The 27,492-nt window shown below is 33.7% G+C and overlaps 2 protein-coding genes and 2 long non-coding RNA genes across 10 annotated transcripts; 2 read left to right on the plus strand and 2 right to left on the minus strand.

The window, feature by feature from the left end:
* Positions 1 to 8: 8 nt before the first annotated feature.
* Positions 9 to 13,334, plus strand: LOC138123498 (uncharacterized). Of its 2 annotated transcripts, none has more exons than XM_069038258.1 (6): positions 9 to 150; positions 210 to 383; positions 11,767 to 11,892; positions 12,233 to 12,391; positions 12,448 to 12,566; positions 13,031 to 13,334. In XM_069038258.1, the coding sequence occupies exons 1-6, from the start codon at positions 37 to 39 to the stop codon at positions 13,278 to 13,280; spliced, it is 942 nt and encodes a 313-aa protein (XP_068894359.1). In that variant the 5' UTR covers positions 9 to 36; the 3' UTR covers positions 13,281 to 13,334. The 2 variants fall into 2 exon arrangements, with proteins under 2 accessions (XP_068894359.1, XP_068894360.1); XM_069038259.1 differs by having other exon boundaries at positions 26 to 154.
* On the minus strand, positions 4,803 to 21,859 carry LOC138123507 (uncharacterized). Its single transcript, XR_011156818.1, has 3 exons — positions 21,421 to 21,859; positions 4,992 to 5,313; positions 4,803 to 4,921 (listed from the first exon to the last, which is right to left on the minus strand). It is a non-coding gene; the product is annotated as an uncharacterized lncRNA (long non-coding RNA).
* Positions 11,189 to 11,771, minus strand: LOC138123508 (uncharacterized). The gene is made up of 2 exons (XR_011156819.1): positions 11,550 to 11,771; positions 11,189 to 11,496 (listed from the first exon to the last, which is right to left on the minus strand). It is a non-coding gene; the product is annotated as an uncharacterized lncRNA (long non-coding RNA).
* On the plus strand, positions 17,240 to 27,262 carry LOC138123490 (F-box/LRR-repeat protein 20). 6 transcript variants are annotated; one of them, XM_069038246.1, is made up of 10 exons: positions 17,279 to 17,682; positions 21,327 to 21,469; positions 21,854 to 21,896; positions 21,956 to 22,108; positions 22,498 to 22,695; positions 22,747 to 23,208; positions 23,266 to 23,457; positions 23,516 to 23,617; positions 24,688 to 24,900; positions 24,954 to 27,262. In XM_069038246.1, the coding sequence occupies exons 4-10, from the start codon at positions 22,082 to 22,084 to the stop codon at positions 25,059 to 25,061; spliced, it is 1,302 nt and encodes a 433-aa protein (XP_068894347.1). In that variant the 5' UTR covers positions 17,279 to 17,682; positions 21,327 to 21,469; positions 21,854 to 21,896; positions 21,956 to 22,081; the 3' UTR covers positions 25,062 to 27,262. The 6 variants fall into 6 exon arrangements, 5 of the variants coding, with proteins under 5 accessions (XP_068894346.1, XP_068894345.1, XP_068894347.1 ...); XM_069038247.1 differs by having other exon boundaries at positions 21,327 to 21,463; XM_069038248.1 differs by lacking the exon at positions 21,327 to 21,469.
* Positions 27,263 to 27,492: the final 230 nt, after the last annotated feature.

Raw genomic sequence — 27,492 nt, forward strand, 5'->3', positions numbered from 1 at the left:
GCATTTCTATGGCAACAACTAATTACTTAGCGCAAAATGGCTGTCTCCGTTTCAAATTGTATCAGTTTCCAAAACACTGCGAAAAAATATGAAACTTCCACCGGGAAATGTCATCGATTTATTCCAAATGTGCCACAAGAGTTTGATTGTGTATGTAATTGATAACAAAAATGAGATTATTGATTATCATTCAAGCAATCGTATTTTAGAGGGTCAAGGCGAATATTAAACCGGAATCTTTGTACAAAGATCTCGCAATTAAAGATGAAGAATTTAAAACAAATTATTTTGAAGACTATCCCCGAAAGATTATTTTACCGGAACAGTGGTACAGACCACCACGATATTATTGTTTGCAATATTTAAGAAACGTCGAAGAGAAGGTAAATCATAAGCTAAAAAATTTTACTCGGAATATTAGGATTAAATACTGTTGTAAATTTGGTAACAGCGAAAATTATGTTACAAAAATTGTCCCAATTTTACTATCATATCTGAATTTGTGTTGAAAGTAAATATATAAAAAGTATCATCTTTTTCTAGATTACATCATGTTAATTAGAGTATAAAGATTAGGATTTATAACAGATTGTTTTAGAGCGGTTATAAAGTAATTTAACAATTTTATAATTTGAGAAATACCTAGGTATCTGGGAAATACGTAAAAAATATTTTCTTATTCCTAATTTAAGTAATTGGAGGCCGATAAAACATAAATACAGAAAGTGTTTAGTTTTGTTGCATTTAGAGAATATATGTGTAATAGTTATTTACATAATTAGTGGGATAAAAGCAATATTACAGGACTCGAGTGTGAAGATTGCAGATGACGAGGGCGTTAGCCCGAGTTCATCTGTAACACACGAGTTTCCTGTAATATGCTTTAGCCCACGTGTTATGTACAACATTTTATCTACGGCTGCGAATTATTAATTAAAAAAATCAATTTTTGGCAAAAACGTCAAATTTGACATTTACAAAAATATATTTTGATAATTGTTAAATGTCAGTTTCAATCGTTTTAATTCAAAATCAAAGCAACAAGATTGAAACAATTTGCTCAATACCAGGACAACCAGCTAATTCTGTTTGTCGTCGTCTGCGCTGATCGTAATAACAAGTCGTGCCAATCGCTCAAAACGCTGCGTCCGGAAAAAAGTCAAAATATCGGTAGATGTCACCACCTCGCGCGTTATGGGAAACTGTAACAGTATTACAGAAATTACAGAAGGAAAATTTTATTCAAATTTTCAAAATTCAAATGTCTAGCTGTTTCTAGCGAATACAAATTGATATCACAAAATGATTTGCATTATTGTCATTGAAGTTCTTATTGTGTTTGTTATTTTGACAATCAATGACGGTTGATATTTATTCGAGTTTCAAACCCTTCCTATGTCTAGCTGTTTCTCGCGAACACAAATTAATATTACAAAATGATTTGCACCAATTATGATTGAAGTTCTTATTGTATTTATTGTTAATTTGATAATCAATGACGAATTAACGGTTGACATTTACTCTAGTTGTAAACCTTCCGTAGTTATTACAGTTTCCATTCATTCGCGATCCAACTGATCCAAGTGCCTCTGGTGGCCATTTCACATCGAATGGCACGACTTGTTATTATCGGCGCGGACGACGCTGTTTGTAAACAGCGCGTTGTTTTAAATTTTTCATAATTGAGAACCGGGTCGTTTACGTCTTATCGCGGCTCTCGGAAGTGAAGTGACTTCGAAAAATGTACATTGGGGTTACCCCGATGTCAAGTGAGAAAAATACCAGAACCTGGAATGGAAACGTGTGTGATCCTGTTTCGAGGACGACCTGGAGTGCAAGAGACGAGCGTCTCTGGAGGTGTCACTGCAGTTTGCGTCGTTTTTCCTGTATGACGTGTATTACAAAGTGGTCTCTTGTGCGAGTAACCCAAAAGAGAGTAGTAGATGATATCATTAAAAGTGGAAGTGAGTCTTTTTGTGCCAAGTCCAGAGATTGAAGACCGAAACGAAGTCGATGCCGGCTACTGGGACGAGCCGAACGCGCGAAAATGGAAAAGAAAAATGTCTCACGCTTAGGAAGATTCCAAGGATAGGAACAAAGTTGATACATTTATTATCAAGCCAACGTTACAAAAAACATTGCAAACATACTGAACATATTTCAGTCATTACTTATTAAAAAAATTAAAAAGTAAAATGATTCTGTTCTGAAACTCAACGAAAACAATTGGTTTGGTGACAAAAATCGGTCGTTTCACTGCCGTCTCTATTTAACAAGCCGTGCCATGCACATCGGCAACACCGCATCTTCCAGTAGAAGTAGTCCGATAGTACGGAGTGATCAAGAATGACTGAGTCTGTTGGTAACAATGAAATTTGGCAAATTTAAAATTTACCAACGAAGGTTAATTTTTGTAATAGTATAAACATAACCTACATTACCAAGAATGTTTTTAATGTCATCTCAAGTTAAAAAATCCAGTCAATTCGTGGTCAGTGCCAGTTACTAGACAAAAATCACCAGTATTTTCAATTGTTTCATTGCCAACAGACTCAGTCATTGTTGATCACGCTGTACATATTTGTGATGAAGCAAGCGTTAACCAACGAAAACTCAATTTATTAAAAAGTATGCAACAAAGATTAAGTATTTCATCTTATCTATATGCAACAAGGTACACAAGCATTTTTAAATAAAATCAGGAAACTCAAATATTATTATATTAAGGCCCGGTTTATTCACCTTCAAGTAAATTTATCTGGTCAGTAGTTGCTATGATTTAGAATCTGCTATTGGTAGATCCATGGTAATTACCGTTCAAATAAAGTTACTTGAAGGTGAATAAACCGGGCCTTAGTATAATTAATAATAGGTATAGATATACCTACCTGATTTGTAACTTTAGTCTTCCATGTACTCGTTAGTTGTTATATCTTGATGTAAGTAAGCGATGGCTTACTTTGCCTTACATTGGAAATTACTTACATCAGATAGAAAATCACGCATGTGGAGCAGAAAATAAATAAAGATAAAATAGACATAAAATATTTATTTTGAATAAGTTTCAATTTTTCTCTTTTTACATTTAGGCCCGGTTTTTTCACCTTCAAGTAACTTTATTTGAACGGTAATTAAGTACCATGGATCTACAAATAGCAGATTTTAAATCATAGCAACTACTGGCCAGATAAATTTACTTGAAGGTGAATAAACCGAGCCTTAGTATTTTGTTCAATTAACAAAGCAGCGTTTTTATTTTTTTTTCACCGTAAAAACGGTGAAATATTAAAACATCCAAGGAAACTTTTTGACAACTATTTTTGATCTATCAAAAAATGACATACTTTGCGACTTGATAATGATTTCGTAGGTCGCTGTAAGTGCTTATTCACAATGGACATAAGACATAAGTAGTAAGTGGGCCCCTTCAGCACACAGCACTTTTTAAGGTAAAACACCCCGATTTTCAAGGGGTCAACAGAAAAGCAGAAAAAATCGTGAAACACTGATTTTTAAGGTATATTTTAAAATTAACATTTTTCAAAGATTTTACTCTGTTATAGTAATAATAGAGGATTAGGATAATTATACAGGGTGACTGACGAAAAACCTTTGATGCTGTATCTTGCTTATTTTTTATCCGATTTGAATAAATTACACATCAAATGAAATAATTTTGAAAACACTTCAATACCAACTAAATAAAAAAAATATATTGCGTCCAGTTTTTGACAGATGAACATCAGCTTCTTTTTTTCAAATAGCACTGTACATTTTTTTTTTATTCAATATTGTAGAGATTTGTCTTCTGAATATAAAAATGCAAAAAACTATACCCATTCATGAAACAGAAATCAAAAAATTAAAGAGTAAATGTACAAAATTTAAAAATCAAGTGACCAAAATAAACAAGAGAGAAGTTTGTTCTAAATGCTCCAAATGACTAGGTAAGCTCTGAGTATTCTTTTGTCGAAACAGTTTGATAATAATAATATTATAATGTTGCTGTGGAAGAAAATTTCCAAAGACGATTTAGTGTTAACCTGTGGTGTGGCATTTTTGGACATTTGAATCTATTGGATTTCTTTATATTCATTCGAAACTTTCGAGACAATGTTTATTTGACCCCACCAGCTACCCAAAAAGAGTTAAGAAAAAAGATAGTGGGAGTATGTCAGGAAAAACCCCGAAATTTTTTACTGAATGCAAAGGTGGACATTTCTAGAAGGTATCGATAGTGTCTGCAACAGCATTGAGGAAATTTTGAGCAACTAGAATAGATTTTGTATTGTTTACAAATTTGATTAGGTACTTGATTTTTGATTTTCAATTTTTTTTATTTAAAATACATTTTTTGTTTTTTCTTTTAATGTAAGAATACTCAGAAGAAGATTCTTTATGAGAACGAATAAAAAAATATATAGAGTGTAATTTGAAAAAAAAAAAGTTGGCTATCGTCTGTCAAAAAATAGATGTCGAAAAAAATATTGAATAGGATAATAATGAAGTGTTTTTCGAACTATTTCATTTGATGTATCATTTATTCAAATCGGATAAAGAATAAGTAAGATACAGCCTCAAAGGTTTTTCGTCAGTCACCCTGTATAACTACTTATGTTAAAAATAGATAAAGAAGATAAATTTTATTTAAAAGAATTAGGTATGTGAATTGGAAAATTTGGTATTGGGTCACTTCAGCACACGTATGAATACGATTTCGGTCAAACAAATTCGGGCAAGGTCCTTATGAGCGAAGCAAATTCACAGTTCACAATTCACTGTTTTTAAGTTTACACAAAAAGTTATGACTTTATATTATTTATTAGAATAGATACTCGTAATACAAAACATTAAAGCAAAATTAAATAAAAACTTTTAATCACATCCTTCTCACTCAGGACTTGGGGTCCACTCACCGGATCTATAACAAAAAATCGGTAAAATTAAAACTATATAATGTTATTATCCATATGTTGATTGTTATTACTAACATATCCCGCTTAAACGCTCGTTTTTCTTCCTCCGATTCAAATTTCACTGTGATTTCACACAATCCTCCAACCACCAGGGAAACACTAAGAGTACTTCTATCTACATAATCTTGTCTTCGCATTGAGAACGGAGCAAACGGGGGAATAGACACAACATTTTCCCCTGTATATATTTGAACCTGGGTCTGCGTCCCAGCATTTGAGGTTAGATCGACTATGTAAAACATTCTTCTTTTCTTCTTTAACATTGACTGAAAAATTCTTAGCTCGTTCAAGAGGCTTATCTTCACACCGAAACGTTTTTGTTCCATTTTTGTGCTGTCTGTAAATGATAAAGATATACAAAAAAGTTGGCTATTATCACAAACCATCAAACTATAATAAGACTGCTAAGCTAAAACTAAAAGCCGTATGAAACCTAGGAGACATCAAGGTGTATAGAATAATAGGGAGGGAACATGCGGCCGGCCGAGTGAAGCCGCTTTGATGCGCATGTGCGCGGTAGTACGCCCCAAGAAAGTGAAGAATAGTTATTTATATAAGTGTTAAAAGTGAGATTTTATTTTGTAAGTGGGGTAGATTGGGAAACGAGCGCAGCGAGTTGACCAACCCCACGAACAAAATAAAATCACTTTTAACACGTCCATCATACATGTATTTTTTAATTTTTTTATACAACTGGTTTGCATTGCATTAAAAAACGCAGTCGTATTTTTGATGTTTATTTTAATTTCTGCGGCAAAAATTACGTAGCTAGTCTTGTATTGACATTTGTTTATTAGAAACGTCAAAAAAGTTTTCATTACGATTTGTAAAACACTTTCAATTCCACATTATTGCATTCGTAAACATGGAATGCAAAGAAAACGACGTTAACGATGCCGATATGGACGACAGATTTCCCGCAGATATTGAAAAAGCGGCAAATAGAGTCACTTTAACATTTATAAATAAATAAAAAATAACTAGTGTTAAAAGTTTTTTTTTTACTAGTGTTAAAAAATACTTTTAACACGGTAAGTTTAGCTTCCACTAAAAGCGTCACTTTTAATGTCAGTTGTATAAAAAAGTAATTTCGTTGTGATATTTGGTGTGGTTTTCTAGTTTTTCTTCAGTTGTTTTGTGCGGTTGACTATTTTGTGTTGGAAAGGATTTTTCAACAAGTTTTTGTGTACTTAAATTATAATTTTCATAAATATGGTTTGTTGTGCTGCTTACGGTTGTTCAAATAGAACCGACAGGAAAGAAACCAAAGGCTCTCAGTTCCCTAAAATAACTTTTCATCAGTAAGTTATTAAAGCTACAGTGTTAGAGAATATTATTGACACCGTAAAATCTTAGATTTCCAAAGGACAAGGAAATGGGTGAAAGCTGTTAGGCGTGATTCCTGGGCTCCCAGTACCAGAAGTGTACTTTGTTCCGTACATTTTGCCGAAGAATGTTTTGACCGGACTTTTTGCAATATTACCAAGCTTCATAGAGATGCTGTTCCAACAATTTTCCCAGCGTTTCCTGCTCACTTACAAAAGGTAAGTTTTTTGGACGCTGATTCCAAGTTGACTTGCGACTGACGCACTTGTTGTCATGGTAACGGCGCAAGAGAGAAAGATGACGCATATTGGTAATTAATGTGTAGCACAAAGATAGCTACAATTTGCGCTGCACCATCTATTTGCCGCCATGACTTGAAATCGGGCCCTTGGATATTTATTTGTTTTTATTGTGTATAAAGCCCACTGCACCCAAGCGAAGACTAGTTATAAGAAAATTATCAAGCCTTCCTCCTCCATTAAGCAACATTCCTGAATTTTCGGAAGAGCCAGTTCCGTCAACTTCAACTGACATCAAGGAAACTGAACAACCAGTTGAAGACGTAGCATTGACTTCTTTATCAATACGGCAGTTGCTCAGCAAGACAACTTCATTTTCACCTGATAGAAAACACAGGTAACAATAAAATTAATTTTTATTGAGAACAAGTTTACTATGTACTTAGTGCACAGGTATGAATCCCCAACTGCGACAAAACGTAAATTTGAATTTAACAACACAATTAACCAATATCGGAAAAGGATTAGAAATCTTCAACAAACAAAACGAAGACAAAAAAACAACTCATGACTATGAAGAGCATTGTCAGATGTCTAAAAGAAAAACATTTACTTTTGGAAGAAAATATTAACATTTTAAATAACTTATCAGGCCCAAGTAAGCAGATTGTGAAAAGGCAAGTTGCTAAATCACGTCAACGGCTTGCTAAAGTTTATAGTCCAGAACTTCGCAAGTTTGCACTCACTCTTCACTATTATTCACCTAGGGCGTATAATTTTGTTGGAGAAAGCTTCAATACCTGTCTTCCGCATCCCAAAACCCTTTCCCGGTGGTACAAAACAGTGAACGGAAACCCCGGCTTTACAGAAGAATCGTTTCATGCGATACGTCAAATGGTAGAGAAATCAAATTATGAGCTGTTTGGTGCGTTATTGGTAGACGAAGTGGCAATCCGCAAGCATCTAGACTATGACGGTCATAATATGACAGGGTATGTAGATCTGGGTACTGGACTTGAAGGAGATGACAGACCTCTGGCAAAAAATATAAATTTAACCTTTGGTTAAATTTACGTGAAATTCAAATTAACAGCGTCCTTCTGATTGGTCAACTTGAATTATTCATTACAAAAAATCGATTATACCCTGTCCTTTTTTTTAAACGCTATTGCTTTCAGTTATCACCAAGGAAAACGCACTGTAAATTTGATCCGCGAGTTCTGGGACACCTGTATATATATACCGGATCCCTGTCACATGATCAAATTAGTCCGCAATACTCTAGGGGAAAAAGGTATCATATTTGATGACAATAATGATCCAATTTTGTGGGATTATATTAAGAAACTACACGAACTGCAGGATGCTGAGGGGTTACATTTGGCCAACAAAGTCAAAGCCCTCCACGTTAATTTTTATAAACAAAAAATGAAGGTTAGACTCGCAACACAAGTGCTTAGCCGTTCAGTGGCTGATGCACTGAGCCATTTGATGAATGACTTAAAATTATCCGATTTTAAAGATTGTGGGCCTACAATCCGCTTTATAACACTTTTCAATAACTTATTTGATATTTTCAATTCAAAAGGCCAGGTACAGAACGGTTTTAACAAATCTCTCCAGGATAATAATTATGAGGACATTTTTTCCTATCTAGATTCTTGCACCAAATATATTATAAAGTTAAAAACTGATAAAGTCTGAAGGCAATGTTTCTTGAGGTGTGCCAGAAAGAAAAGTTGCTCTGTTACATACCAACATACCAAACTTAGCCAGGATCACCTAGAACTTTTTTTTGGTATTATAAGGTTACATGGTGGCAGCAACAACAACCCAACAGCGAAACAATTCATTTCTGCCTATAGAAAAAATTTAATTCATTTGCAACTCAAAGCGCACGATAAGGGTAACTGTATACCTCACCAAGAAATTTCAATTTTGCATTGTAAAGTCTTATCTTCTGAACAAAGGATTAATTTCAGCACTCCTGGTTATCATGTTGAAGAAGATAAACTTATTAACATTGAAAGCGAGACAGATCATACTTACTTAGAGTCTCTTCAAGAACTCACTATGGTGTCAAAACACATCATTCGGTATGTAGGAGGCTTTGTTGTAAAGTATTTAATTAAAACCATTAAATGTGATGAATGTGTAAGTGCGTTAATTGATTATTCAAATCGAAGTATTTGCCTCCTAACTGCCACCAAAGATAGGAGTGGTTTAATGTATCCCGCAACAGATGTTATTAATGTATGCGAAATTAGTGAGAAAACGATCAAACAAGCACTGTCTGAAAGCGGTGGTAGTTTTCTTAAAAAGAAATTTACAGGAGAGTATTTAACTTCATCTGTACTCCATTATTATTTAGATAAAGATATCTTCGATGTTTTGCGAATACACTCTAAAAATCAATCTCCAGTAGATAATCATGTGATTCTTTTAATAAAAGCAATTGCCAAAAAATATATTGACATTAGGTTGCATTATATTGCCAAGACAGTGATAGATAAGTCACTTTCAAAGCGGCAGTTGTTTAATAAATTAGTATTGTTTAGTGGAGTTTAGTGTCGAGCTTTTTTTTAAGTAGATAAACTTCGGCCAGCGAGAGATTGGGAGATTTTAAATTGTATTAAATTAACCCAACACTACAAAATGCACTAGAATACATTAATTAGAGAATAATTTCAGGACAAAAAATGTTACTGCTTGAAGGTAAATAAATAAATGATTTACGCTAGGTAGTATTTTCTCTGCGTAGAATTTAGTGATTTTTATATCGACCAATCTCCCGCTGGACAAACCATATACTCTGAATACATTTGTAATGCAAAAAAAATTATAGTGTCTTATTTTCTTGCAGTTTTATTGTTAATTCCCGACATCTCAAGTGTTAACTGGGGCGTACCTCACGGGTTGCATATACTAAATTGCGCCCGTTTCCTTGTCCCTCACCGCATCATTTTACCGCACCCGCAAGCTTGCGTATGTCCCCTCCCTATTATTCTATACTCCTTGGGAGACATGGGCGATTGTGGCGCGGCGCTTGTGGTCGGCCAAACTAACAACTCGTGTTTAGTCGATTTTCAGCGGTAATCTTAGCTGAATGCGGGTATTTTGAATTAAAAAAACTTAGGCGTTCACTGTTATACCAATATCACTTCATCACACAGGTAATTTACAGCTAATTTTTTAAGGAAAATAAAAAAAGTAATTTACAGCTAATTTTTAAGGAAGATAAAAAAAAGTAAAAAAAAAATCGTGAAAATACCCCCCGATTTTCAAGGTAGATAAAAAAGTAAAAATTTTAAGGAAAACACCCCCGATTTTCAAGGCCAAACGTCCACCCTGTGGACTAGTGCTTCGCATGACTGAAAAGCAGAAAAAATTGTGGAAATCCCCCGATTTTCAAGGTAGACGTCCACCCTGTGGACTAGTGCTTCGCAGCAAAGCCAGCCCAGAGGTCACCAAAGGTTCCCGAGGGAATCGAAAGATTCCGGAGGCGAAGCCGAAGTAAAAGTGTCAAGCAAAATAGTCTGTTATAACAAGTGGCAAACTTTGCCACTCGTTATTTCTTCAATAAAAGTAATAATTTAGCGGTCGGCACGCCGACTGGTGAAAATCAATTAAAAAATTGCAAAATTATAAATTTTTTCAACGGGGTAAAATACCCTATCTGGTAAACGAAACAGTTGGCTTAAAAAAAAGATAAAATTTCAATCAAACTGATCTGTTTTTCTAAGGAGAACGATTCGGTCCCCTTTAGTTCTGATAAAAATAAAAGTAATTATTCGTAGTAGTTCAAGTTCTTCGTCTTCTGTTAGATTAATTTTAGATACTTCTTCATCGTCTACTTTATAACAAATATTAGAATTACCGCGCTCTTTTAAATTTAAAGTTATAAGATTAGGTATCCATTTATATTAAAAATTATTTAAGCTTATTTAGTAAAATCATAATCTTATCTATAATACTACATTTAATTCCAAAAATAGATAAATCAAATTTATCCGATTTTGTCGTTTGCAAAAATTCATCATACTCACAGTAATTATTATCTTTAAAAAAATAAATTTTTCCATTAATATATCTAAACGCCTTGTTAATATTAGAAGGAATACTTGAAAACAATTCAGCTATTATACCATGTTTCTTTGGTTTAAACAGACATTCATCAAAGTCTATAAACATTGTGTTGTCATAAAATATGTAAGTTTTACCAGAATAAGTACTAAATATTGCATTAATTTTCTTTCCATTAGGAATACCTAAGCTTGCAATAGATCTTCCATTATAACCATTTTTAACAATGAAACTAGGAAAATCAGTAATATAATAAAAATTATTTGTTGTTAATAAAACAGTTCCATCTGGTCTCTGATAAATATGTGATACTTATTTCTTGAAAATTGTCTGGCAAAAAAGTTAAATAATCCGTAATTAATTTTGGTATATAATCATAGGTCATATCTTTTAAATTAACAATCCAGGCATATTTCTTATAAAAAATATGTAAATACCTGAATCAAATCTCTTAAAGCGAAAACTTCAAAGTAGTCGAATATCTTCTCAATGCGTAAACTTCTGCTGCATTCTTTACACCTATAAATAATTGTATTTATAAAAGGTAAAAGTAAGACAATAAGGAAAAATTTATAATATTTTAACGGAAACAAACGGAATTCAAATTTGTTTTAAAGAAAATATACATTTTCTAGAAATGTTTTATAAACGTGAGGATATATTGATAAAGTTTAATCACTTGTGGTTGTGGTTACATGTCACATACACGTAGGTAACGTGTAACATGCTTGTTTCGTTTTCGATGGCCCATCCTAGATAATATGTATGTAACTGTAATGTTATATTCAACCGTCTGCATTTCAGTTTACATTATCGTTTTCTGTCGAATTCAATTCTGGTTTTTCGTATTTATATCAGCACTTCCAATCTGCCTAAATTAATTTTCGATTACTAACGTAAATATAATTCAACACTTATGCATTACCTGTACATGTAATATAAAATAATGACAAATATTTACATAATTACAATAATCATGTTCCAAACATGTGCAACAAGTAATCCTAATTGACATAATCTTACTGCAAACAACTGCAGGTTAGGATAACGCTAAAAAGCCTGTCTGGTGAAACTGTCGTCTTTTTATTTTAGAATGTTTACTTTGATTAATATCACTGGATGGGTACTAATTTTTGTTTTAGTTATTCACTAATCCACCTCCCCCGCTAGTTTCTTCACTTTCCGAAATGAAAGATTCATACCGGATGAACTACATCGACCCAAAAATGCCAGAGATCGAAGCACCCGCTGAAGCTGCTAAATGCCACGTAAGTGCGTTGTTAATTTTCTCCTCAAAAAGTCGTAAGACGATAACAAAAATAAGCGCAGTTTCAAAATATTTAGATAAGATGTGTTCAATTGGATAATGATTGACCGATAAAGTGGAAACATTTATCATTTGTAGATGTGTCAACATAGGATTAGCGTCTTTTATTCGATTATAGTTAATTCTTAATATGATCAGGGTTAAAAACCGCTTAATTATTATGTTTAGTAGAAGAAAGATCAGTAACCTTTATACAAGAGAAATTAAATTCTATTTTCCCACGCAAAGAATCTTATTCGTATTATTTTTGATACTTTGAATAAACTTCTATTCCGTGTTAGGTAGTTAAATTGGGCTGTGAACAACAGCCTGCTGTGCCACCACAACGCAAAGGATTTTGGAGATGGACTGATCCTTATTTGACAGTTTATAAATCAGACTATATTCCTCACGACGAAGCCACTGATGTAACAGGTGAAAAAATTCTTACTTACTATAATGTACGTCACAAAATTATACTTATCGACAACGTTTCTGTTTATCGAAAAAATTGTAGGAGTCTGAATTCGATTTACCACCTCTTACTGGGAATAAAACGATGTTTGATAGTTGCACTTTTAAAAATGTGTTACCTATCAGATTAATGGCAAGATCTCAAAAACGAGTCCCTAACTTGTAAGTATCCCATTAACGTCAAATAATATTGTTGCCAGAAGTTAACCGAAAGATGACTTCCCTTATTTTCTTTCTATTCTCTCTTCTTTTGTACAAAATAAGTTGGTATACGTTTCATTTCATATATTGTTTCCTCCAAAAATGAAGACTGAGGTTTGGAACAAAAGTTATTCTTCACCTTTCTACAAATTTCTATTATGGATAATGCAAATTTTCGCGGCCGTTATCCATGAAGTTAATTGTTTCCGGGTGATGCCGCGGTCGTCGATGTGTACGTGCTGATGTTTTATTAGCCATGGTAATAACTTCTTCAGAGCAAGTCTGAAACTGGAAACCTGCCAACTTCTGCTGTAAGTTATCAGTAAGGCTAACGAAACGTCGTCACTTGTACATCGGCGACCGCGGCATTATCCCGAAAGCATTATCTTCAATTTATTTATATTACATTTATTTATTTTTGACAGTGGAATGCAATCGGAATATCAAGACCATTATATGAAACAAACTTTCTCTTATTTGTATCCACATTTGCAAGACAGATGTACCGAATCTGATGATTCGTTGTCTTCTGCTAGCCGATGGCAAAACTTGGCACCACCTGGAATGTATTGTTCTGAATACTGCAACATTGGAGGTTTATCCGTTCGACGTATCATCGATCAAAGTACACCCGTGAAAGAAATCGTTCGGGAAAAAGGATGTTGTCGAATTTAGACGAGTTGTACTATTCTGTTATTAAAATTATAAACAGTATGCAAATTACGAAAACAGTTTTTTTTTTGAGTGTTTAAACCTCGCCATTAGAATCATCATTCATTATCATTCTCTACGCATATAATTTTAGAGGTCAAACTACAATCATCAGTAGTATTATAGATTATAACGGTACTCGTGCTGTTATGAACACAAAATAAGTTTAAATAATCAATGAAGACGAATTAATCACCTACCTAATTTGTGAGGTCATTGTAGCAACAATATTTAGGTACTTCCATTGATGAACATGCTTCTGGCGCATGTTTCCAGAAAGATAATTTCCTGATCTGTTACTGATAGAATATGTTACGAGGGTGGATTGGAAAGTATCCGGAATGGCCCCCAAGGGCAATGGCAATCCCTTTATATTTATTTACTGCAAATCTCAAATGAATCTGCCAAGTAATTTGAATTTGACAAATATTTGACTTTAAAAATTTTGTGTGTTTTCAATTGTGGATAAAAACGAGATTCGAGGTTATCAATTTTTTTCATTTGGAAGGAAAGACGGCAACGGAATCAAATGAAGGTTGCATGTTGTGCTTCGGGATTCATCACCTTCATTTTCCACCGTGCTTTTTTGAGTTTCTGAATTCAAGCGTGGCCGTACCCACACAAATGATAAACCACTTCCAGGACGACCAAAAACGGTGATAAAATCCACGATGTGACTTTGGCAGATCGCCGAATAAAGGTGCATGAGATTGCTGAAGCTGTAAGGATGTCCTACGAGAGGGATTTCATATTTTGCACAATGAATTTGATTTAAAAATCTTTTTTTGTAAAACTGATGCCGCGTTTTCTCAGTCCGGAGCAAAAACGCGTTCAAGCTCAAACACCAGCTGAGTGTTTGTGACTATGGATGAGACTCGGATTTACCACTATACCGAAATCAAAAAATCAGTCGAAAAAGTGAATCGGCTCCAAAGGAATTTTGCTAATTGATTATCTTCAGAAGAGGAAAATTATTAATGGATAATACGACACAAGAAGCTGAGAACAGTATTTCAGGAAAAACGCCCAGGAATGACCAAGTATGTTGAGCTCCGAGGGGATTATGTCGAAAAATAAAATATAATTTAAATAAAATTTATATTCTTTTCACTGTCATTCCGGAAACTGGGAAACTTGCCAATCGACCCTCGTATCATTTGAGTCTACTTGAGTACCTACTTACTCAATCCCCTCTAAAGCATACCCCAAAAGACTGACTGACTAAACGCGATAATGTACCAAACGATTTTTTTTTCAAGTAGAATCCAGTCGATTAGTGAAGGGACATTTGGTGGGGGAAACTTGCGCGGTCTAAATATCCAACCAATAGCAACCACTCTTACTTACTAATAAATGAATGGTCGAATGGCAGAACGGTCGAACGAAATAGCGTTGCTGGGCATATCCATCTAATGTCCCTTCACTAATCGACTGAATTCTAAATATCGTTTTCTCAAAATCTAGTCATTTGCTTCTCACTGGAAGATTTTAAACTTGCATTATTGGGCTAAAATTTTCAACAGTACTCACTTATTTCAAAATGGAAAACATTTATAATTCACAGTTATAAGATTAATAAAACTACGTATATTCTTATGAACTGATGATGCTTAATTTTTTAATGCGTGTGAATAATTCAAAATTGTAAATTTATACCAAATATATCACAAAAAATGTCAAAATTGTTAGCTTCACAGAGTTATTGTAAAGCTTTGAATGAGAAGATGTCCTTATTCAACGTTGTAAAGTTTACTGAGATCAGTAAACTAAATCAGTAAATATAGGAAACAAAATTTAGTATGACTTCAAAATAAATGTTTAAATAGGTATGTATTTTGTCTTTTAAATGATATTAATTTGAAACCGCCACATGAGAAATTGAATTGTGGAAACTATGATGTTACGAAGACGTAAATAATATTCAAATTTAATAATAGTAATTTTATGTTTCACTGAATCATTATTTGTTTTTTATACCTTGACAACGAGATATATTAAGTAGGCTATAATGCCTTAGGGCATATAAATCATAATGCCCGCTTATTACGCCCGCTCAAACAAGTCGTCATAGATACGAGCCACCGCAAACTAGGAAATTTTGCAAAATCAAGTTCACAATTTATAATTTTTTTAAATGTTCACAAATTCAAATGCAGTGAAACATAAAACGTTGTATGCACCACGGGCATTACTCGATGTTTATGCTCTCGGGCACCTTAAAAACTCTCGGGCCTGGCGGCCCTCGACCTTTTAAACTGGTTGCCCTCGAACATAAACATCTTCATAATGCCCTTGATACATAAATAACTATTATGCCCTCATTTGGGGGCGTATAAAGAAGATTATTGACTAAAATAGAATAAATAGCCATTTATGCACCAAGGGCGTTACAACGATGATTACGCCCGGAGAACGATGAATCCAGCTCAAGGGCTTCAGCCCGAGAGATGGATTTCGTTCGATGGGCGTAATCATTCGGCGACGCCGTGGTGCATACAAGATTTTATTTTTCACTACGTGTTCTTTTAAAAAAAGACAAAGAATTGGCATCTTTGTGTACGCTTTACCTGCATAAATACAACATTTGGTAGCCTATGAAACAAAAACAAATTGTTTATTTATAATTGTCAAATTTTCTTTTGTGTTGCAATTATGAATTGATGAGGGCGTTATGAATTCATTACCACCGCTTATTCTTATTACGCCCTCTTATTATGCCCCGGTTGTTATGGACATGTTTACGTATTTCGTATCCTAGGAGTTATCACTCAATTATACTAAAGTGAAAAAATAATTTAAAGTCAAACATTCTACGATGAAAGGAACGTTATTTATCATTAATCTGAGTGACGACAGCCCGAGAGTTTCGGTAGCGGTTTTGCTATTTTTCTAGCAAACATCAAACATCAAATGGTCCAATTTGTAAATAAGATCGATTTTCTACCTTGTAGGGATGCGCCCTATTAATAAAATCGTCAACATCATTGCATAAAAATAACTTGGGTCTATTTCGATGCATTTTTACTTCTAAAGCAAAATATTTTTGAAATATAAATTACCAAAAAACGAATTCAAATGTAATTTTTAAAATTACTGTAATACCTACGGGTTCAGGTAGAACACTTCATTCTTGTTGCTTTTCATTCGCATTATGAAATTATATTATCAATCAATAATACTGTTTGTCAATATCCTTAAGTACCTGCGTCGTCTTTCAATTTTTGACAATGTAATTTTGAAAAACAAATAGTTCTCACTATGGATGCGCTTAAAAATTTTAAATTACAATTAAATAAACAATTTGGACAAACTCACTTATTGTTACTTACTTTTTTGGTTATTGAACCAAAATGAACAAATTAACATATTTTTCTAGCATGTACATTTTTTAACAAATATTACTAGAAGATAATACCTATCCACTTTGATAACATTGGGTGTTTTTCAAAATAATGCAGAGAGTGAGCAGAACATCTTGATACTGTCACCACAGTATAGATACCTACAATTTTTTCTCTTCTTTGCTTTTGCTACCATCAGTTTTTGAGAAAAAGTATTTCTGGTATATTGATGAAATGTTACTTTTTGTGTTGGTGCCTAGAAGTTTTTATAAGTTCCCCTTGTCTGACAAAAGTATGTTAAATAAATTCAATAAAGGCAGGTGTACCTATACTACAACCTGAGGACCTGAGCCAGTTCTTTTAAATTAATCTAAACCAACAGCGACAGGCAACGGCAGTCGTAAAAGTGAGCAAGATCCCAAGATCAGTGCCGTCACGCTCTATAGAGACGTATCCGTCCCTTCGCGGGGTGCAACGACTCGGGGGTGACCCTTCACCGGGCGAACAATGCGAGTTCCGTCGAATGGGTCCATCCCAGACAAAATATAAAAATAAGGACTCCTTAAGCAACATAATCTAATAACAGGTGCACATGCAATCTCGTCGTCGATCGTCTGTTTTATGGTCGTTGGATCGATACGGTGGAAGTTGGGTGTCGGAGTGTTGGCGGCGTCGTCGGCGTCGTCTGCAATCTAAACGGTCGAAGTAGAACCGGCGGCCGTTCCTGCGGGGTAAGCCCATGGTTCTTTGTGTCCATCGACCCCTAGTGGCAGTCTCGCCGTCCCGCGAAAACACCAGACGGGTTGTTTTTGTTTTGATCGTGCCGGCACCGATGGTGGGGGTCATAAACAAATCCTCGGATTCTCATTCGCCAGTGGAATGCTCTAGCCAAGGACGTTTGTATTAGCAGTCCCGCAACAGTGCTTCTCGAGTGCACGTTCGTGAGTTCGGCCCAGCAAAAGGGCAGCTTTTCCACACTTTTCGCCTGCACTAATATGATTTATGCGGGTAGGAACAAACTTGAGGTATGTTGGAAGCCGCGACGCCCGTAGACGCCCCCCTAGACCGAGTTTTAGTTTGTTTTTATTGACGTTCGATTGTTTGATGTAAATCAGCTGATTGTGTAAACGTCAAGTTAGGTATTCAGTTTTAATTTTTTTGTGACACCGCATGAGCACGACATTTCTTTTCTGTTCGATCCTCGTGTTTTGCTCGTTTTGCGTTTTTTTCATACACTGCAAGCATAAATAGGAATTGTTTATTTTTTCTCTTTGTTCACGAATGCGCTCCGTACTATTCATTACAAACATGTCCGCCGTTTAATGACATCTCTCAAATTCTGCGTCTTAAAATTTCATTGTGCTCTATCGACGTAACTACACTTTTTTCAAATTATCCCTCCCAACGTTTTACATTTATTCGATGCAAATTACGACGGACAACTCTCTTTACTCGGAATTAATGTCCCTCCATTAACATGTTTTATTTTTATACGAGCCCCCACACCACTTCTCACCAATCAGATGTGTAACAGAACTGTAAAAAAATAAACACCCCCCCTTGGATGTTTTCTGAGAATGATGCCAGTTTTTGGTAGCCCCTATCTGTGTATTTACAATAACTGTCCAACTGTCGGTATTTCCGCATCGCAATGGCCTTCCAGAAAGTTTACATGACCAAGATGATGTGAAATCATATTGAGTTATTCACGAAATTTAATCTATTATCGAGAAAAACTCCGCATGTTGTGCCCAGATCAATGCTATTTTCCTCAATCTATTTTGGCCAAGGTGAAAACTTCTCACGAACAAATCTAAATTGCTAAGGATCGTTGATAAAATACTGTTATCGTTGTTACATATAATTACAACTTACACAATCATATTACATGAGGCAATTGTTATTGAGGTGACTCTCGAAAAAAAATTGAAAGATGTCATTATTTCCATTCACGAATGCACGTTCTTCATAAGCTGAATGCTTGAATTTTCATAAGTTGTATGAATTTCGTGAAGGGAATAAACATGAGTAAATGAATGATTCATCAAATTATTCATGTTATAACAAAAATTGGCTTGTTTCAGCGTTAAGAAATAATTATTTTTATAAAGTAATATTGGGACGAACTACATAATAATAAATAAAAATCAATACAGAAAATAATGTAATTATTTTTATTATTAAATCGACGTGATGATAATAATTCATGTAATTACATAATTAATATCTGGTTGCAGCTGAGCTGTTAAATTAGGTTTATATGTGTACTTGTTTAACTAAAACTTAAACAAGTGGATGTAATGAGAGTTGAGCATGTTAAACATTTACTTAAAATTAATTTAATTGTTATTGAACAAACGCTGTGAAAGTCCCATTTTCTGTGTCAGTAACAAAAAAGTCAGAATGCCACCTCGAAAAACAAGAACGAAAAATCTAGAATAAAAGGGTATTTATTACAGCTCCAATTTAAAATGAAACATACGAGTATTAATTATTCTATGGAAGTGAAGTTGCCTAGTTTGCAAAAACTGAGAATATATAATTTTTGAGAATGAACTAGTGGACCCAAACTGTGTTGTGTTTTAGGGAATTTTTTTTCAGCTGTCCAGGCGTTCAAAAAATGTATTATTTTTGTTAATAAAGTTGCATAATAAATTTGAGATATAATTCGAAGAGACTGTGACTGTGTTTAAAGGTATATATGTATTTTGATTCTAAATCAATAAAAGTGAGGTACTTCTAAAAGGAAATAAAAGAAAGTAGGATCTTTATTCGTTAATTTTGTTTAGATGTTCTTTGGATTTTTGTCTTTTTGTTCTCATAAAATTAAATTTTTCTACATAACCATGACACAGAAGAATTCTAAAATTGATGTTTCTTTATACATATGTAACAAAAATGTTCTTCTAAGTGCTTTTCCTATAAAAAATCTGTTTTTACGTTATTGCACAAACATTTACTTAATGCATTATGGAATTGTTACTCGTTAACTTACCCTTTTAAACATGTGTCATATCTTTTCATCTTGACTCAGTTGAGAGACCAAAAATAAACGTTTCTGGAATTTAGACAGTGCCTCTTTCCTTGCATAGTAAATTTGACTGCAAAGGTATATAAATGTTTGGTATTTTTTTTTGTACGAGGCAAGACTTGTTTTAAATTTTCAGAAAGAGAGAAAATTACGATTTTCTTAGTAACAGAAGTGGTACGTATTTGTATGAAAAAGGTACATAAATAATACTTGGTTTATAAAAAACTTAATTCATGATTCTTGGAGCGTTAACCTTGGTCTTGGTTCAAAGACTTTGTGTAATTACGAAATGGAAACTGAATTATAATTTACTGATCTGATAAATATTTATTACAGAAGTTCAAATTCAAACTAACTTAAGGTTAGTTTTGTAAATAATTTTTCTATAAACAAAGAAACCGATAAAATAGATACATATTAGTTACATATTTTATCTTTGGCATATTTTTGTGCAATTAAGTACATTGTTTTAGACAAGTATGTGTATTTGAAAGTTAGTTAGGTTGTCGTATTGTGTGGAGGTATGTATTTGAATTTTTAAATTACCGATAGCAACGATAAGCAAGATCCAACATACATCATACATTTGGAATAGATAAATAATTATACCGTTGGAGGGTAATTTCACGTTATCTATTTTTACGACTGGTTAACAAAAACAATTTTTACAGTTTTGTTTATGTAACAAGGACTGGTGCATAGAAATTTAGGTAACTTAAATTGCCTACAATTTATTGCTCAAAATGTTTCAACTCAGTAGATTCAAATATAGAAAATATTTTGATAATTGATTTTGATTTTTTGTTTTATTTCCAAAAGATCGTGTGTTTATTTCCGCTTAGAAATAATCAGTAAATTATGAATTCAAGTTAAATTACACATGATATTTTGTGACTTTGGAAACATCACATTTCTCACTTAATAAATTTTATTTATATCAGAAAAACCGTTTTTACTTTTGCACTTTCCGACCTGTCCGGAAATACCTTGACTTGTTCAGTGTCAAGGGTTAATTTATGTACGCAACAAAAATATTAATAAACATCACACAACTTTAATTACTGCAGCATTATTATTAAGCATTTCATTAAATGGAAAGGAACTTAAGCGCCGCCTACTTTTATCTTCGGAAAAACTCTTAATCAGCCATCATAAATAACATCTTCCAAATTTTTTAACCCGCTTGTGTCATTTTGTTCGAACTGTTTACATGAATTAGTAAATTTAAAACCACCTTTAAAATCTTAAAACATCTTGCAATACGCAAGTTATAAACATCGTATCCATCCTCATAGCAAATGTGTAGAACATTGAATGTTGGATGCTTGCAACATGTTATTTTTGACTCTGTCTGTCTTGATCTTAAACCTGGCCTTGATTCATACACCGCATAAAAATGCAAATGTTTCCTCTCATGCTGTATCGAAGCTTTTATATGTTTTAAATTTTTCCAAAATGTAGATACACAAAATTTACACGAGACAGAGACAGGTTCCGTTACAAACTGGTTTTATTGTACCTGATTCACTGAAAATTTGGTTTTGGTTTTTTAGAAATTACAAATTTAATTGGCTCTAGTATAACTTAACTGTAATATTATAAACTAATGTTATTAACCTTTTTTTTTTCTTATTCTAGCAAAGAGACTAGTAGTTCTGGCCGTACTAATTTGTCGAAACCCATTGGAACACAAAATTCTAAACGCAAATGACTGAAATTTATTTAAACTTACTACGTATCTTAAGCCCAATGACAGCCAAAGTAGCAAGTGATAAGTAGGAGTAACTATGATTTACACATTTTTTTACTATTAAATTACTGAACATAACTTTTGTCGGTCTATTCTTTTTTAAATTAATACTTCACTACTACTGTACTGTTTATCGTTTGACACACTCTTTTATCTCTTATTATTTACCTACAAGAACAGATAAGTAAAACTAACAATATGTTTAAACTTCCTTCAAAACACCCACTAATTTGGTTATAGGATGCAATCCCTTTACCCGTAATGTTACTTTAACAGTCATGCTCGGTACACCGTCATTTTCAAAATTTTCCGATTCTTTCCTATGATTTCAAGCCTGGCACACTTAACACTTCTAGGTACAAGTTGTGCATTTGAACAACTGGTGATTAGTTATTAATTTAGTTTTTTTTATTAGGTAATGACGGCGCAAACGTATAAACGTTTATTTCATTTACTTTGTAAGCCTTTTGTCGTCTTTTTTTAAGTTTTTTTTGAATGTTTTTATTTTGCATGTTAGTCTGCTCGCACAACACGTCAGGAAGGGAATAATGAACTAAGTGCAACTGTTTCTAATCTAGCACGCCGTTGGTGGCGAAGTAAAAACAAACATTCTAAAGGCTCTAGTAAAGAAACCAATTCACTAATGGCTGTAGATACCATGAAACAACAGGTTTGTAACGTATTGCATGTTTAAGACTTTAGAGTACATTAACTTGTGTAGTTTTTGTTTTGTTAAATGGTAGTTCAATTTAATAGCAAAGTGCAGGTCAATTTTTTGTTGTTCAAGTGATCGAAATAAGTCTGCTATAATAGTGCAGTACAATATTTGACATCATGTCTGTTAGAATGCATTGGGGTATTTATAAGAAACGTCTTGGCAAAGAAAGAATTCTTATTTGTGAATTCTGAAAAGATGAATAAAGTAAAAGATTATTGGTTGTTATGAAGTTTTTGTTTTTAATTTCGTTTTTTTATAGACACCCTTTGTCATTTGCTTATACGATATAAATAAACATATCAGTTTTTTTTTGAGTTGCTAATTTTGTGAAAACTTTATAGTTAACTAAAGTGCTGTCAGACGATGAAGCCCTCATCAACAAGAAATTGCCAAAGGAGCTGCTGCTGCGTATTTTCTCGTATATTGACGTAGTTTCACTGTGCCGCTGCGCCCAGGTCTCCAAAGCGTGGAACGTTTTAGCATTGGACGGGTCGAATTGGCAACGAATCGATCTATTTGATTTTCAAAAAGACGTCGAGGTGTGTAGTTTTCCATTGAAGTAATTATTGTTTGGACCAGTTGATTTTTAGGGCCCCATCATCGAGAATATATCTAGAAGATGTGGCGGATTCCTACGTCAGCTGTCCTTGCGGGGTTGTCAATCCATAGCAGACGGCTCTATGAAGACTCTAGCTCAACTTTGCCCAAACGTGGAAGATTTGAACCTCAATGGTTGTAAAAAATTGACTGACGCATCTTGCACGGCTTTTTCTAAGCATTGTTCTAAACTTCAGAAACTTAACTTAGACAGTTGTTCGGCCATAACAGACAATTCTTTAAAAGCTCTGAGTGATGGTTGTCCAAATCTGACACACATCAACATCAGCTGGTGCAGCAACATCACCGAAAATGGGGTCGAGGCATTGGCTAGAGGTTGTCGAAAACTTAAGAGTTTCATTAGCAAAGGTTGCAAACAAATTACTTCTCGAGCTGTCATTTGTTTGGGCAGGTTTTGTGACCAACTGGAAGTTGTTAATTTATTGGGGTGCAGTGTAAGCCAGGATCAATTGTTCGTTCATTCTGTGTTACGAAAATGTGTATTTTTTTAGAACATAAGGGACGAAGCTGTGCAAGCTTTGGCCGAAATGTGTCCCAGATTACACTATCTTTGTCTTTCAGGATGTTCAGCGTTAACAGATGCCTCGCTTATCGCGTTAGCGCAAAAATGTACGCTTTTGTCAACACTTGAAGTTGCCGGATGCTCTCAGTTCACAGATGCAGCCTTTCAAGCACTTGCCAGAGTGAGATCATTATTTTTTTAGTGGTTGCAATATTAATAATTTACGGTTATTTTATTAGAGCTGCCGTTACCTAGAGAAAATGGACTTAGACGAATGCGTCTTAATCACAGATAATACTTTAATCCACTTAGCCATGGGTTGCCCACGGATCGAATATTTAGTGAGTATTACCGTTGTTGCATCGTTTCTGCTAATCTAAGTGTATCACTTGTTAATTTAGATAACGGGTGTTTTTTTTTTTTAATTTGGCGTCGAAGTTGGCGTTGAAGAGTCGATTGTGAACGCACTACCGGATTACAACTCTGATCAGATGTTTAAATCTAACCTCACTTTTTGCGTCGTTTGTGTTTTTCACGACCTGCTGTATTATAACGAGGCTGTTCATTTCATTAAAAATGCATTATAAAAATGTTTCCGAGAAAGAGTCAATTTTCGCCGGTGAGGGCTCCACAAAACGGGCGCTTCATAATCAATGCGCAATATAACAAAGAACAAAACAACACTAAACACAAAAACAACGAACAATAAGGAAAATATTCACAAATTTAATTTCAAAGCAGCAAAAAACAAAGAGTTTTTTGACTTCAAATTCAAAATGTCATTTGAAGAAGAAAGAATCTCAATGACAAAAACTTAAGATGAATAATATCCCCAAAAAGCGCCCATACACTAGCGCTTTGCGGAGATCACTCAAAGTAGGCCAACTTCGACGCCAAATTTTTATAATAATAATAAAACGTATCAGTTTATTATAATAATAAATATGATTAATAATAAATAATTGTGATTAATGTAGTATTGCATTGTATTTTATCCATTGCTAAAGATAAAAATGTATCCTGAAAAGCCAGTTAGTTATACACGTCATAAATAAAATGAAAAACATGAAACCAAAACATTTTTAAGCTTACATTCTTAACGCTTCGTTAAAAAATAAACAAAATAAAATGGACACGTGTATTTTACATTTTCAGAATTTGAATTATTTCGTAGAATATCTACAGTTACAGTGTTTTCAAAATTCCAAGAGATTTCGACTAAAATTGTAGAGTGGGTGAACTAAAGACCTTTAGTGTTGATCTAATTTGCAATCAGTCAAGGTTTAATGGGATTTTTAAAACACTATGTATTGTGAGAGTGAACAAGATATAGACATGTACAAATTGGTATTTATCCCACAATAAATGTCCTGTGTCAACGTATTGTACGCGAACTTAAACTAATTTTTAGACTCTTTCTCACTGCGAATTGATCACGGACGAGGGTATCAGGCATTTATCCATGTCCCCGTGTGCAGCCGAAAACCTCACCGTACTAGAATTAGACAATTGCCCATTGGTTACCGACGCGTCCCTCGAACATTTAATATCATGCCATAACTTACAACGAGTCGAACTTTATGATTGTCAACTCATCACCAGGGTTGGAATTAGAAGATTACGAGTAAGAATCGATCAACGCGACTAGATCCGACATAAACTTTTAAATCATTTCAGAATCATTTGCCCAACATTAAAGTTCACGCTTATTTTGCACCAGTAACGCCACCACCATCAGCTGGAGGTTCTCGCCAGAGGTATTGTAGGTGCTGTGTAATTCTATGAGAAAATGACCCCCTTGGCTCCAATGATATGCCACCGTCATAATGCTATGTGTTCAGCACGCTTCACGTGACACTACAATAATACGTATTAATGCTCGTAGAACTCTTACAAAACAATTGCGTTGCATTCTGTTGCGGACTTTTTGTAGGGATCACATAAATTGTTACGTTGCGGTTTTTAGCGGAAGTAAAAACTTGACGGTAGATCGATATCGTATTATTCATTGTATTGTTTGTTTTATGCAGGTGTGCAAATTTTACTTCCGCTTTTTATAATAAACAACGCGGTTAGTAGAAAAAATTGTCATGATAACATTGTTAGGGGAGGGTCAGAAAAAACAACCAAGGAGTTTGAATTTGCATAATTCATTCATGACCAAAACTTCAAAAATGTTATTGTCACAATCGTGAAAATTATTTAAACAGAACTTCTGCAACAGTATAGTATTAAAATTACTATATGTCTCTTCATTCTTCATGTCACTCGCACAAGAATTGTCTTGGTATTAACATTTGTAAAGCCGAAAACGACAGTTTTTTTAAATTTTAACACTCATCCTGCGATGATTCGCAATAATAGTTTTCAAATTTTTTATCACCTAAATGTTAGGTTATGAACAGTAAAATCAATTTTGAAATCTTCACTTTATAGCTTTGGCACGTTTTTAAGATAGGACCGCTGAGAGCGATATAAATTCTTTGTTTTAAGATCTCGCGCAATTGTTGAGTGAGAAGTCGACTAACACGTTAAGAATGTTCAAAAACTGTTGAAAGTAGTTTGATTTTATATAAAGTACTTATAATGTTTGGAATTGTCTCGTAGGCATTGTGCTCAAAGGCTAGTTTTTGTAACATTTTTTGACATTCAAAACTTATTGCATTTTAAACATAACTTTGGTGTATTGGGGCCATTATGGGGCGATTTTTATAAGAACTTGTATATCTATCTCTCAATTTATCACGGTAAAGTTACTCTTATTTTCGCGAAGAAGTTATGTAATTACATTTTTAAGTCTAAATTGTCGTTAGGTTGATTTTGAATGTTTCAAATAAGTATGTAATGTTATTATTATTTATCTATTGGGTGCTATTAGTGTAATTGTTATAATGTGTTGTTAATGCGGAGTTGTGCTGCTTTTTCCTATTTTCTTACGTAGATAGGGCGCGCAATTGATGAAATAATACTTCGTATTTATAAAATTATGTGTCAAATGTAATCACCTATCGGAGAGTAGTGATCTTCGTAGTTGCGAGAAATATTTAGATTATTTTTATTATAGCATTGTAACAGCGCATCTCGGCATTATTGAAATTTTAGAACTAGTTGAAATTAAGCAGAAACCGTTACGTGATATTTTAATTTATTATAAGTCTCCTTAACTTTTCTTCGATTAAGTAAATTACATAAAAAATATTTACTAATTACTAGAGAATCTGCAAATATAGTCATCGGCATTTCTAAATGAAGGTATAACATGTAGACGTCTTTAGTGATTTTAATGTTGGAATAATATTCATATTTAACAACTGTACGAACATTGATCTTTAATAACTGATGGATTTTATTAGTCAGTGATGTTCCGGCGTGCGATGTCTGTAATTAGATGCAACGGAACTATCACATTATTTCATTAATATACCAATATCAGACCAACGATTATGTAATTACCTACACTTACTATTACTTTGCAATTTTTTATTGGTACGCCTCAAATTGCCTGTGATAAAAAATTAGTCCCGAATGTTATTTTCCGTTACCTACTGAAAGCGACCTTGTCTGACAAAAGGCAAGTTCGTATGGATTTATCTTTAGTTTTTGAAATTGTAATTTGATGATGTATATACATTTTTTTTTCAACGTGTTCAACAACCATCAGTTAAGAAAATGTAATGGTTTTAAGTTGACTGAAAATATTTTACCGGCAGATACTATTTTCTTTTGAGCCAATTATAGAGAGTGTTTACCATATTTTTGTATTCTATTATAGGTGTTATATGTTGTGTTATACACAAAATAGTATGTATATTATGTCACTTACCATGTAACATAATTATAAGAAAAAAAAATAATATGTAGGTTTTTATTAGCCCTGGTGGCATTTAAGTATAGGAATATTTATTTTACAAAAGACTGAGCACGAGCTATTAGAAATTTTTATTAATTGTACTGTATGTGCATTTTTAATAAACACTTATGTATTATTGCTTGTCTTCTTTTATTTGTTAAATTAAAAAAAAACTTCCGACAGGATTATTATAAAGGTCTTTTTTATTTTAATTTTTATGAACATTTTGAAGTTCAGTTCACTAATGCCGAATCAAGATCTGGGACGTCTAAGATGTGACTCCGTTTTGGAAATTTAACGTGAAATTTTGCAATTCATTGAAGAAGACCCAAATTTGAGTATAAGAAGACTTACTTTACGTGTAGA

Source organism: Tenebrio molitor, chromosome 2 (genome assembly GCF_963966145.1).
Source record: "Tenebrio molitor chromosome 2, icTenMoli1.1, whole genome shotgun sequence".
NCBI classification, from domain to species: Eukaryota; Metazoa; Arthropoda; class Insecta; order Coleoptera; family Tenebrionidae; genus Tenebrio; species Tenebrio molitor.